The sequence below is a fragment of the Panulirus ornatus genome, chromosome 35, assembly GCF_036320965.1.
Source record: "Panulirus ornatus isolate Po-2019 chromosome 35, ASM3632096v1, whole genome shotgun sequence".
NCBI classification, from domain to species: Eukaryota; Metazoa; Arthropoda; class Malacostraca; order Decapoda; family Palinuridae; genus Panulirus; species Panulirus ornatus.
Window position 1 is genome coordinate 11,701,735 of NC_092258.1, and position 15,049 is coordinate 11,716,783.

Sequence of the window (15,049 nt, forward strand, 5' to 3'; positions counted from 1 at the left end):
AAGGAAACAGACAAAAGAATGGCCCAACCCTCCCACATACACATGTATATACATACACGTCCACACATGCAAATATACATACCTATACATCTCAATGTATACATATATATACATGCACAGACATATACATATATATACATACACAGACATATATATACACGTGTACTTATATAATTCATACTGTCTGCCCTTATTCATTCCCGTTGCCACCCCGCCACACATGAAATAACAACCCCCTCCCCCCACATGTGCGCGAGGTAGCGCTAGAAAAAGACAACAAAGGCCACATCCGTTCACAGTGTCTATAGCTGTCATGTATAATGCACCGAAACCACAGCTCCCTTTCCACATCCAGGCCCCACAGAACTTTCCATTGTTTACCACAGACGCTTCACATGCCCTGGTTCAATCCATTGACAGCACGTCGACCCTGGTATACCACATTGTTCCAATTCACTCTATTCCTTGCACGCCTTTCACCCTCCTGCATGTTCAGGCCCTGATCACTCAGAATCTTTTTCACTCCATCTTTCAACTGCCAACCACTTCTCGTTCCCTCCACCTCTGACACATATATCCTCTTTGTCAATCTTTCCTCACTCATTCTCTCCATGTGACCAAACCATTTCAAAACACCCTCTTCTGCTCTCTCAACCACACTCTTTATTTTACCACACATCTCTCTTACCCTTACATTACTTACTCGATCAAACCACCTAACACCACATATTGTCCTGAAACCTCTCATTTCCAGCACATCCACCCTCCTCCGCACAACTCTATCTATAGCCCATGCCTCGCAATCATATATCATTGTTGGAAGTATATCATTGTTGGAACCACTATTCTTTCAAACATACCCATTTTTGCTTTCCCAGATACGTTCTCAACTTCCACACATTCTTCAATGCTCCCAGAACTTTTGCCCCTTCCCCCACCCTATAATTCACTTCCGCTTCCATGGTTCCACCCGCTACCAAATCCACTCCTAAATATCTAAAACACTTCACTTCCTCCAGTTTTTCTCCATTCAAACTTACCTCCCTATTGACTTGTCCCTCAACCCTACTGTACCTAATAACCTTACTCTTATTCACATCTACACTCAGCTATCTTCTTTTACACACTTTACCAAACTCAGTCACCAACTTCTGCAGTTTCTCACTCGAATCAGCCACCAGCGCTGTATCATCAGCGAACAACAACTGACTCACTTCCCAAACTCTCTCATCAACAACAGACTGCATACTTACCCCGCTTTCCATAACTCTTGCATTCACCTCCCTAACAACCCCATCCATAAACATATTAAACAACCATGGAGACATCACGCACCTGTGCCGCAAACCAACATTCACTGAGAACTAATCACTTTCCTCTCTTCCTACAAGTACACATGCATTACATTCTCGATAAAAACTTTTCACTGCTTCTAACAACTTGCCTCCCACACCATATATTCTTAATACCTTCCACAGAGCATCTCTATCAACTCCATCATATGCCTTTTCCAGATCCATAAATGCTACATACAAATCCATTCATTTTTCTAAGTATTTCTCACATACATTCTTTAAAGGAAGCACCTGATCCACACATCCTCTACCACTTCTGAAACCACACTGCTCTTCCCCAATCTGATGCTCTGTACATGCCTTCACCCTCTCAATCAGTACCCTCCCATATAATTTCCCAGGAATACTCAACAAACTTATACCTCTGTAATTTGAGCACTCACTTTTATCCCCTTTGCCTTTGTACAACGGCACTATGCAAGCATTCTGCCAATCCTCAGGCACCTCACCATGAATCATACATACATTAAATAATCTTACCAACCAGTCAACAATACAGTCACCCCCTTTTTTAGTAAATTCCACTGCAATACCATCCAAACCTGCTGCCTTGCCAGCTTTCATCTTCCGCAAAGCTTTTACTACCTCTTCTCTGTTTACCAAATCATTCTTCCAAACCCTCTCACTTTGCACACCACCTCGACCAAAACACCCTATATCTGCCACTTTATCATCAAACACATTCAACAAACCTTCAAAATACTCACTCCATCTCCTTCTCACATCACCACTACTTGTTATCCTCTCCCCATTAGCCCCCTTCACTGATGTTCCCATTTGTTCTCTTGTCTACTAGTCTTACATGAAGCCCCCTGCTAGACCATATCTATAGTTCCAAAACTCACCAGCTCTTACAATCCAGAAAGGTCTCTCCTTGTCAGATTGACTTCATAAATGAGAAAGAACTCACATAAATCGATAGTGCAGTAGTGATTTCTAATATTATAGGTTAAGATGTCATCTCATTTTTCAAGGTGAAGAACCGGTGATTGCTGATGAATTAAAAAATTTTGAGGTGAGGCTTTGTAAGGATAGTAGTGGAAACACAAAAGTTCAAAACTGACTCATGGATGGGAGAAATTGGGGATTTGCTAAAAGCATACTGTTGATGTTTGGCTGCAAAATCCATATGTATAGGTCACAATAGCTAAGAATTTATAGTGGGTGAGATATGTAATTAGTGTATTAACTGTAGTTGGAATTCACAGATCAGATAGAATGAAGAATGAAGAGGTGAAAAAGTTATGTAGAATGAAAATTTTATTTGAAAGGCACATGGATGAAAGTCTTTAAGGATACATGGTCATTTAGAATGCATGACAAATTACAGCAGTCATGAAGAAATACTTTAGTAGAGCAGAAAGTACAAAGTGAAGTAAACCATAAAGGAGATGGATAGATGTAGTGAGATAAGTGATTAGGGCTAGTAGGAATATTTCAAATGAAGGTGGAAGTGGAAGGATAAGGGACTAGATGAAAAGGAATCATTTTCTGTGAGGAAGTGGTATAAATGGAGAATAAGGTCCCAACTAATGAACCAATGTAGTGTGGAAAGTGAGAAATTAAGAAGTGCACTTAAAGCAAATGTTCCTGTTTCATTTATAAATGCTGGGCATGGGCTGAGGATGTGTGTGATGATACAGAGGCTATATGTACCAGATTCACCCCATTGTTTTGGGATTGAAGCTCACTGTAATGATAACAAATAGTTAGATTGACATGTGAAAAAATAACTATGTATAAGTCATAACTTTATAATTTGCAGGCCTACCAAGCATGGAACGATTGGACCAAATTTTTGCAACAAATCATGGATTTTTGATGAATCACAAATTTTACCATTGGAACCATACTTAATCAAGTACTGGGGCAACATATTTGGTGAGCAGTCACGGACATCACTCTGGAAACATGAATGGTTGAAACATGGCACATGTGCAGCTGAACTTGCTTCCTTAAATTCAGAGAAAAAGTACTTTGGAAAAGGTAAAACTGAGTAACATTTGACTATCATAATGCATTGATATTGTAAATACAGAAAATTAATATATGATATTCATCTAACGAATGACTCTTAAACTTGCTAATGAAGAGACTTTCCGATCTTTTTTCTTCACCCAATTACTTTAACCATTTTAGCAAGCCTGTCTGTATGTACCAATGATCATGAGATTTTAAACATTTTCCCTCAAAGCATCTTCTTCCTCACATTTCACTCAGTCCATGTTTTAAACCATGCATCCTTTTTCGTTTCTTTCATCATTACACTTTTCAGTATGACTTTCATGGAAATTTATGACACAATCAGATATTTTTGTATCATCATTCATGTGCAGTGGAACTTTCCTCACAACCATCAACTTCCCTCTTATCATTATACTTCTTCATGTTGACTTTCTGATTTTGACATTTTCCCAGGCCTAGTACATTCCACTGTCATATATACTTTAACCAGCTTACTTGGATTTTCTCTCATAACACCTGCTGTCCCACAGTCTAACCTTTATTTGGATTGGACTTCTCTTCATAAAACTACATCATACTTTTCATCGTCATACTTCCGTATTCCTATCTTCATTTAACAAGCTTACCTCCTAAGTAAATCTCATACCCATACCATGATCTACCTGCCTCTTTTTTTAACTTTCTCTGTTTACCAAATCATTCTCCCTAACCCTCTCACTTTGCACACCACCTCGACCAAAACACCCTATATCTGCCATTCTGTCATCAAACACATTCAACAAACATTCAAAATACTCATTCCATCTCCTTCTCACATCACCACTACTTGTTATCACCTCCCCATTAGCCCCCTTCACTGACGTTCCCATTTGTTCCTTTGTCTTAAATAAAGTGCGTAAGACAAAGGAACAAATGGGAACATCAGTGAAGGGGCTAATGGGGAGGTGATAACAAGTAGTGGTTGAGAAGGAGATGGAGTGAGTATTTTGAAGATTTTTTGTCGAATGTGTTTGATGACAGAGTGGCAGATATAGGGTGTTTTGGTCGAGGTGGTGTGCAAAGTAAGAGGGTTAGGGAGAATAATTTAGTAAACAGAGAAGAGGTAGTAAAAGCTTTGCAGAAGATGAACGCCGGCAAAGCAGCAGGTTTGGATGGTATTGCAGTGGAATTTATTAAAAAAGGGGCTGACTGAATTGTTGATTGGTTGGTAAGGTTATTTAATGTATGTATGACTCATGATGAGGTGCCTGAGGATTGGCAGAATGCTTGCATAGTGCCATTGTACAGAGGCAAAGGGGATAAAAGTGAGTGCTCAAATTACAGAGGTATGAGTTTGTTGAGTATGCCTGGGAAATTATATGGGAGGGTATTGATTGAGGGTGAAGGCATGAACAGAGCATCAGATTGGAGAAGTGTAGTGTGGTTTCAGAAGTGGTAGAGGATGTGTGGATCAGGTGCTTGCTTTGAAGAATATATGTGAGAAATACTTAGAAAAGCAAATGGATTTGTATGTAGCATTTATGGATCTGGAGAAGACATATGATAGAGTTGATAGAGATGCTCTGTGGAAAGTATTAAGAATATATAGAGTGGGAGGCAAGTTGTTAGAAGCAGTGAAAAGTTTTTATTGAGGATGTGAGGCAAGTGTACGTGTAGGAAGAGAGGAAAGTGATTGGTTCTCAGTGAATGTTGGTTTGCGGCACGGGTGCGTGATGTCTCCATGGTTGTTCAATTTGTTTATGGATGGGGTTGTTAGGGAGGTGAATGCAAGATTTTTGGAAAGTGAGGCAAGTATGCAGTCTGTTGTGGATGAGAGAGCTTGGGAAGTGAGTTAGTTGTTGCTCGCTGATGATACAGCACTGGTGGCTGATTCGGGTGAGAAGCTGCAGAAGCTGGTGACTGAGTTTGGTAAAGTGTGTGAAAGAAGAAAGCTGAGAGTAAATGTGAATAAGAGTAAGGTTATTAGGTACAGTAGGGTTGAGGGACAAGTCACTTGGGAGGTAAGTTTGAATGGAGAAAAACTGGAGGAGTGAAGTGTTTTAGATATCTGGGAGTGGATTTGGCAGCGGGTGGAAGCATGGAAGCGGAAGTGAATCATAGTGTGGGGGAGGGGTCAAAAGTTTTGGGAGTGTTGAAAAATGTGTGGAAGTCGAGAACATTATCTTGGAAAGCAAAAATGGGTATGTTTGAAGGAACAGTGGTTCCAACAATGTTATATGGTTGTGAGGCGTTGGCTGTAGATAGAGTGTGCGAAGGAGGGTGGATGTGCTGGAAATGAGATATTTGAGGACAATATGTGGTGTGAGGTGGTTTGATCGAGTAAGTAATGAAAGGGTAAGAGAGATGTGTGGTAATAAAAAGAGTGTGGTTAAGAGAGCAGAAGAGGGTGTTTTGAAATGGTTTGGTCACATGGAGAGAATGAGTGAGGAAAGATTGACAAAGAGGATATATGTGTCAGAGGTGGAGGGAACGAGAAGTGGGAGACCAAGTTGGAGGTGGAAAGATGGAGTGAAAAAGATTTTAAGTGATCGGGGCCTGAACATGCAAGAGAGTGAAAGGCGTGCAAGGAATAGAGTGAATTGGAACGATGTGGTATACTGGGGTTGATGTGCTGTCAATGGATTGAACCAGGGCACGTGAAGCGTCTGGGGTAAACCATGGAATGTTTTGTGGGGCCTGGATGTGTAAAGGGAGCTGTGGTTTCGGTGCATTATACATGACAGCTAGAGACTGAGTGTGAACAAGTGTGGCCTTTGTTGTGTTTTCCTAGTGCTACCTCGCGCACATGCTGGGGAGGGGCTGTCATTTCATGTGTGGTGGGGTGGCGACGGGAATGAATAAGGGCAGACAGTATGAATTATGTACATATGTATATATGTATATGTCTGAGTGTGTATATATATGTATACATTGAGATGTATAGGTATGTCTATGTCCGTGTGTGGATGTGTATGTACATACATGTGTCTGTGGGTGGGTTGGGCCATTCTTTCGTCTGTTTCCTTGTGCTACCTCGCTAACACGGGAGACAGCCTTCGAGGAGGATGAGCACTCCCTGCGTGACTCCTTCTGTTTCCCCTTTTAGAAAGTTAAAATACAAGGAGGGGAGGGTTTCCAGCCCCCCGCTCCTGTCCCCTTTAGTTGTCATCTGCGACACGTGAGGAATGCGTGGGAAGTATTCTTTCTCCCCATCCCCAGGGATACATATATGGATGAAGTGGTAAGAGAGATGAAAGCAAAACTAGGAAACAGGGGTGCAGGGATGGAACATGGCAGAGATATGGTGGTTAGGGGCAAGCCTGCTTGTGGATGATACTGTTGTTTGCAATGTGAGGGGAATTGCAGCAGGTTGTAAGTGTGTTTTATGATGTGTGTAAGCATAGGTAATTGAAGGTAAATACGAATAAAAGTACAGTAATAGTGTTTGACAGGAAACAGAGTGAAAGTATAGATTTTGTAAAACCACTTAGAGTGAAAGAAGAAAGTGTACTAAATTGTGCTTTGGATATGGGGAGGAAAAGACTGGAAGAAGTGAGAGAATTTAAGTATCTAGGAACTGTCTTGGGTAAGTGTAGTGATATGGAAGGAGAGATAAGGGATCCTAAGAATTCTTTCAACTTGCAGCACACTACCCTGCAGAGAAAGTGTTTTTATTTTTCAAAAATTAATTTTCTTTTAATCATAACTGCACCAAACTAATCACTTTCCATAATTTTTTTCAGGCTTAGAGTGGGTTACCCAGTATGATTTTGTGGCTGTTCTAAACAAGTACAACATATACCCCAGTGATATTGATACCTACAGAGCTGCTGACATCTTGGATGCCATTAAGGACATGTTGGGAGTTGACCCTGTCATAGACTGCATATATGATAAAGTAAATATTTTTAAACTATGCTTTGTTTTCTCTCTTTTTTTTTTCTCTTGATTTTTCCCAACTTAGGACTACAAAGTTATGTAAGGTTGTCATTTACTGTGAAAGATTTCAGCCATCCAAGGTTTCAATTGGGTAATAAGCCCTTAGTTTCTATGTTGCCCACTTTGCATGGCAAACACTTAAGGATCACTTTGTCCTCTTAATATCATCATCCATTTGTTGTTCATCATCACTGGGGGCCACACTTCAGGTTAACATAAGTCACAACTTAAAACCATATGCCAGTACAGGTTGAAGATCCATAATCTGAAAATTCAAAATGTCCCTGAAATCCAAAAGTTTTTGAGCACCAACATTACATTACAAGTGGAAAATTCCACACCTAAGTTCACTTACCCATGCTGGGTTCTGATGCTCTGTTGGTGCCAGTTTGCATTACTTACTGTGTTTTTTGCTTATTCTTTGCTCTGTGTAAATAAGTATAAGAAAATGATTTCTTATCATTAGCATATAAATTCAGAGTCAGGAATGGAGATGATGCCAAACAACCACAGATTGTCCACATGTGATACCTTAGCTTTCTGATGATTCAGTGTTACACAAACTTTGTTTCTGGTGCAAAATTATTGAAAATATTGATTACATTTCCTTCAGGCTGTGTTTAAGTTGTATATGAAACATAAATGGAATTTGTGTTTAGACTTAGGTCCCATTCCCAAGATATCTCATTATTTATTATCCATCATGACAAATGTGGAAAACAGGATGGTATGGAAACAAATGGGTTAGAGCCAAGACATACCTCAGCGTTTTGAATGTTCAACAGTCTTCCTTAGGAGATACAAATTCCAGCATTTAGTGGGGCCTAATCCCCAGCAAGTGATGGTCACCGTTTTGATGCCTTGGCTTATCTCTCTCTGATTGGACCACTTGTCCTGCTGCCTCCACCTGTTCACAGCAATTTCTGCTGCCTAACGTGACCAGCAGATGAACCCAGACCTTATGTTGATGTTGCTCTTAATCCCTTCCTTTAGGTAAGCTCTCACACTATCACTAAACAGTTTGTCACTTGCCTGTAGTTGCCTTGGCGTCAACCTAGAGAAAGTCCACTATGAGGGCCCATATTGGGGGTGTAATCAAGCAAGGCAAGATAGTGGCAATAACTTCATCATGGCTGCCACTTGACAGTATCATTATTAATATCGTTTCTTTCATGTTTGTAGTGAACAGTGATAATAAAGATGTATTTTATAAGTCTGAACGTAAATTTTTATGAGGAGGAGACTTACATGGTAATCAAAGAAGCTGGAACAAGTGAGTGGTTGTGGTTGCTCTACTGCCCACCTACCCATTACCCACCACTCCTCCATCACGGGCACAATGCTACCTAAAGTGTCCTCTTCAATCTCACTTATAGAGTTGGCTGATTACTATCTGTTAAACAGATTTTCATTTTTATTAACAAAAATTGTTGATGACTGAGTGTTCTAAAACAGTAAGAAAACATTACATAAGCTCATTCATGATGCAGTGAAGATTTTGCAAGAGAAGAATTTAAATATCAATTCTTTTCTACTGTAAAAATTTAGATATCAATTCTTTTCTCCTGTAATATGTTTGTACAGAAAGAGAACATTAATTTGTACAATTTTTTAACATACAGAAGTTTACAATATTAGAATTCACATTATATCACCATGGTGGAAGAGGAATGGCCCAGTGATGGTAGGTACTCTTTCACTGCCTGCCTATGCTACCGCCATCACCTAAAGCTTCCCTTTCAGTCTCATTCCTGGGATTGGCTGTATACGTTTTTTAATGTAGATTACTATTTTTTGTAACTAGAAATTTGTTAGATTCCCATCGCCAAGAAAAGAATGTAGCAATATACTGATACTGGCATTCACATGAGTGATAACCCACCACTGATTGGGTAAAGCAGAAATTAGGTGTATAAGCATATGCTGTAGTCCGAAGTCCATGCCAGCCCTTCCCATTGATTCCCTGGAAACATCATGCTGAAGGTTCCATCAAGAGTGAAAAGTTACCTTTGGTGAGGCTGTATCATATGGAGCGCAGTCTCATCAATGATCTTTTCACTCCAAAGTATTCTACATTTCCCTGTTATTAGAGGTAGCACAGCTTGTGGCTGCAGGAGTCTTTAGAAAGGTCCTGGTAACACCAGGACTCTTACATAGAAGTTAGGTCTGGGGTAATTATGAATGAAATAAAACAATATCATGCACGTTGAGTTCATTACGGTTCCTACTCACCTTGCACTGGTATTTTTCATACGCTCAAAAAGGTAGCACACATCTAGTGGATTCACAGTGAACATGTACTTTGTGGTGCAATATGTACATTTTATTTTTTCAACATGGTGGGGGAATTATGCTAAAAAAAGATTGGATAAAAAAAAATACCCTCTATTACCAGAAAGTGTAAAAGTAGTATTTATCTGCATGTCAGTGTTTGTGTTAATCATAAATGTGTGACTTTCTGATCTTATGGTGTTTTGACACATTAAATGATTATATGATGTACACCATAAAGAAAAAATCATATACCAGCTTTACCATTACAAAACAAGTTTGTTGGCTTAAAATTTACTGTTTGGTGTCATATGATTATTAAGCAATCATTTATGGAGTGCATGTTAAAAATAAAAAATGTATGGCCAAAAACAGCATGTTAATGGTAGTGCACATCTCAACAAACTCGCTGTAATGGTGATGATGGTAAAGATTTAATATAAGAAGAATGAAGTATTATAGAGAAGTCATTTTTGAAGAAATGCATGTAAATAGAAACAGTGTAAGACCTAAAACAGTGCCATAAATTTCTGATTAGAATAACTTACACATGGCTGGCTGCTAGTGCCTTGTCAATTTTCATCATACTGTGAAAGCTCGTCCCCTTGTACATGAAAGTATAAAAGAATGACAAGGAAGTGTATGAGTGAACTGAAATGATGGTGACCGTATGAGAAAAACAAAAATTTTAGGAGAGGGAATGCATGAAGGGTCATGTGGGAATTCTTGCTAATCAAAGTTTTCAAAAATGATCATTAGCTTCACTAAATAAAAAACAAAATTGCTTCATTCTTTTGTTTATAAAATTCATTCTAGGTCACTAAAATAACTTTATCAGTTAGATAACACTAGCAGTAACTGATTTCTAAGTCCTTAGTGTTTGAATTTAAGTGATAAGGCTTTGTTATTTTGCACAATCTTCTTTCAGGAAAGTGTTTGAATTTCAGAAATATAATTTTCTTTTGCACTATCTACTTTCAGAAAACACATCAGCATATACTGTCTCAGATCAAACTGTGTTTTGACCAATCTTTATATATAATGGATTGCGATGGAATCACTGGCTTCAGAGAGCATATTCTAGGGAACTGCCCTGCTGAAGGCATAACATATCCAGCATCAGTAAAGTAAGTAGTTGTTCCACTGTAATACAGAGTGGAATGCAAGTTGAATATTTCTCCAATATTTTTGTTACTAATCTGGTACACTAAACAAACTTATACATTGAAATGTCTTTAATCTGGCTATCTATGTTTGAAATCACCTATGATTCAGAAATATGACAGAGTTTGGCCTCTTTCGGTAAAATTTCCATGGTTTGACAAATTGCTGGTATCCCTAAACTCCAAATACACAATACAGAAGAGAAATTCAAGAGGATTGCAAAAATTGGTGAAATATACCAGTAGTACTGTAGAAGACCCAGTGTTTCTTCTACCTCTTTATATATATTTGTCATTTCCCACATTAGCGAGGTAGCATCAAGAACAGGTGACTGAGCTGTAGAGGGAAAAATCCTCACTTGGCCACCCTTCTCTGTTCCTTCCTTTGGAAAAATGAAATAGGAAGGGAGAATTTCCAGTCCTCTGCTCCTGCCCCTTTTAGTTGCCTTCTGTGACATGCAGGGAATATGTGGAAAATATTCTTTATCCCCTATCCCCAAGGATAAGAATACCCAGTTATCTAATAAAATTTATGCTTACATCAACAGGTAACTTTTTCTGTATTTCTATGAATTTATATATCAATTTCCAAACTGACGGTGGAAAAATGGAATTAAAGTGCATTATCTTAGAAAAATAAAACAACTGAGAAATAAGTAATAACAAACTTCCAACGAGAGTGTATAACTAAGATCATGGTAAGTGCAACACCACTTGGTATTGACATGTTTTGCTCGACGACATTTAGTTCTTTTAGTACCAACATAAACCTCACTTCCTACTGATACCTCATATGTATAAACTTGTTCCTTATGTCACCACTCCTGACAATGTGTATATAGTTTCATTAAAACATTCATTATGTGGTTTGTATTGGTATTCATTGTTTGGGACACCTTAATAGGATGATGTTCCTTATCTTTCCCTCCAATCATGTTTTAATTTATAGGATGATGTTCCTTATCTTTCCCTCCAATCATGTTTTAATTTAGTGTCAGTTAGGATACTTCTGTGCTCTTTCCCAATTCATTTTTCTCATTAATAAATGCATTGAAATTACTCTGTTACAAAAAACTTACAAACTGTTGTAATTTACTGCATATGGACTCACTTTATTTTGATTCTTTGTACCCAGAGCACCATTGGACAATGCTTACCAGAATTTTTATTATAAAGTACCATTTTTCATATCATGCAGTACTGTATTTTAATGTATAATGTTCATTACTTTATCTTGAAAACCCCATATTATGGAAACAACTAAGTTTGCCTCTAGGAAACTGTGAGTCCTGTTAGGTGTCAAAATTTCTTTTCTTCCAAACATTTGCTCTATTTATACAGAGGATTGCTCCATCCTTGTGTGTAGTACTGTTTTCACATCTGAGGTGATTCTAACTTTGCAACCTTACTTGACAGTTTAGTTGAAAGTGGCCTGATATATAAATTCTTCCAAGCTAACTTCAAAACTTGATCCAGTTGCCTTATGCCACAATGTTGGTTCCCTTCTCTATACATATGCCTTTTGTTTTTGATTTCAAGAGCTGGATTCTTGTGGTCCCCCCCCCCCCCCCCCCCCCCACTAGCTAGATCATGCAAAACTCAGCAAGCTGCTGTGTAATATGATTACTATGTGGCCATTAGCAACTCAAGGGTGGGCCATTTTGATAACTTTTTTCCTTACACCTCAAAGCTTTGTAACCGTCCACCCTCTCATGTGTCTCCCAATAATTATGACCTGACACATTTTAAAAGACAAGCTTTCACTTCCTGTATATATATATATATATATATATATATATATATATACATAAATGCCCATACATGTACATATACATACATACACAGACATATACTTACATACACTTGTACATATTCATACTCGCTAGCCCTCATCCATTCCTGGTGATATCCCACCCAAGGGAAACTGCATCGCTACCCCCTGGTTCAGCAAGGTAACACCTGGAAAACAGACAAAAAACTGGCCACATTCATTCACAGTCTCTAGCTGTCATGTGTAATGCACCAGAACCACTGCTCCCTATCCATATCCTGGCCCCATGGTTCACCTCAGACATTTCACATGCCCTGGTTCAGTCCATTGAGTGCATGCTTCCCAGGTATACCACATTGTTCCAATTCACGCTATCCCTTGCACACCTCTCACCCTCCTGTATGTTCATTCCCCAATCGCTTAAAATCTTTTTTCACTCCATCCTTCCACCTCCAATTTGGTCTCCTGCTTCTCCTTGTTCCCTTCACCTCTGACATCTATATCCTCTTTGTCAATCTTTCCTCACTCATGCTCTCTCAACCATACTCTTTTTATTACAACACATCACTCTTACCCTTTCATTACTTACTCGATCAAACCACCTCACTCCACATATTGTCCTCCAACATTTCATTTCCAACACATCCACCACTCTGTACAGCCTCATCTATAAACCATGCCTGGCAACCATATGATATTGTTGGAACCACTATTCCTTCAAACATACCCATTTTTGCTCTCTCAGATAACATTCTCTCTTTCCATACATTCTTCATCACCCCCACCCTATGACACAACTTCCACTTTTGTGGTTCCACTTCCAGATATTTAAAACTCTTCACTTCCTCCAGTTTTTCTCCATTCAAACTCACAACCCAAATAATTTGTCCCTTGCTTTTTTTCCACATTTACTCTCAACTTTCTCCTTTCACACACTTTTTCAAACCAACTTTGGCAGTTTCTCACTCGAATCAGCCACCAGTGCTGTATCATTGGCGAACAACAACGACTCACTTCCCAAGCCCTTTCATTCCCAACAGACTGCATACTTGCCACTCTCTCCAAAACTATTGCATTCACCTCCTTAACCACCCCATCCATAAACAAATTTAACAACCAACCAAGGGGACACCACACCCCTGCCACAGAACGATCTTCACTGGGAACCAATCACTCTCCTCTCTTCTTACTCGTACATTTGCCTTACACCCTTGATAAATCTATCTATTTCTCCAAGTATATCTAACACACATTCTTCAAAGCAAACACCTGATCCACACACCCTCTGCCACTTGTGAAACCACACTGCTCCTCCCCAGTCTGATGCTCTGAAGATGCCTTCACCCTCTCAACCAATACCCTCCCTTACACTTTTCCAGGAATACTCAACAAACATATATATTTTTGCCTAAGCCAGGTACCCATTTTTATTGACCATCCCCTAGGGAATAATGAACAGTTGGTTTACTGTAGACTGTTTACTGTGACAAGAATTTGAACCAGTGTGGACTCATCTGCAGACACGACCTTGGATGGGCCCATGAATACATTATGGTCAGCACTGTTAATCATTACACAACAGAGGTCCATGAATGTAAACACTTTTCTGGAATGCATCCTGTACATCAAACAAGGTGCCCCTCTCATGTAAAAATCCTGTGAATAGATGCCTGTACTTTATTAATAGAATTAGTTTTCATTTCCAGAATATATGCTTTGCTAAACCATTAGAATCCTAGGCAATTGTCATTTCTGTACTTATGGAAAATCACTAGATCAGCAATTGCTTAGTCCTTACCATACCGAACTAAAGACATTTCACTGTACCTTTGTAATTTGAACATTCACTTCTAACGCCATTGCCTTTATATAGTGTCATAGGTATTATGCCAGTCCTTGGGTACTTCACCATTTGCCATGCATACATCAAAAATCTTAACTAAGCAGTCATCAACATAGGCTCCTTTCTTGAAAAATTCAACTGCAATTCCATTCATTCTGATAGGCTTGCCATACCCAAGGAAACAGCAAACAAGCATGAAAGATGAAAAAAGATATATAATATATATATATATATATATTCTGGAAGGAGGTAAATAAAGTGCGTAAGACAAGGGAGCAAATGGGAATTTCAGTGAAGGGCGCAAATGGGGAGGTGATAACAAGTAGTGGTGATGTGAGAAGGAGATGGAGTGAGTATTTTGAAGGTTTGTTGAATGTGTTTGATGATAGAGTGGCAGATATAGGGTGTTTTGGTCGAGGTGGTGTGCAAAGTGAGAGGGTTAGGGAAAATGATTTGGTAAACAGAGAAGTGGCAGTAAAAGCTTTGCAGAAGATGAAAGCCAGCATGGCAGCAGGTTTGGATGGTATTGCAGTGGAATTTATTAAAAAAGGGGGTGACTGTACTGTTGCCTGGTTGGTAAGGTTATTTAATGTATGTATGACTCATGGTGAGGTGCCTGAGGATTGGCGGAATGCGTGCATAGTGCCATTGTACAAAGGCAAAGGGGATAAGAGTGAGTGCTCAAATTACAGAGGTATAAGTTTGTTGAGTATTCCTGGTAAATTATATGGGAGGGTCTTGATTGACAGGGTGAAGGCATGCA

General features: G+C 39.1%; 1 protein-coding gene across 3 annotated transcripts in view; it reads left to right on the forward strand.

Annotated features, from left to right (window-relative positions):
• RNaseX25 (Ribonuclease X25) overlaps positions 1 to 15,049 on the forward strand; it is a 38,342-nt gene that overhangs the window by 14,408 nt on the left and 8,885 nt on the right. For all 3 annotated transcript variants that reach the window (XM_071683051.1, XM_071683049.1, XM_071683050.1), the window contains exons 4-6: positions 3,121 to 3,341; positions 7,043 to 7,197; positions 10,491 to 10,636. In XM_071683051.1, coding sequence (XP_071539152.1) covers positions 3,121 to 3,341; positions 7,043 to 7,197; positions 10,491 to 10,636 — 522 coding nt within the window. The remainder of the gene's footprint in view (positions 1 to 3,120; positions 3,342 to 7,042; positions 7,198 to 10,490; positions 10,637 to 15,049) is intronic.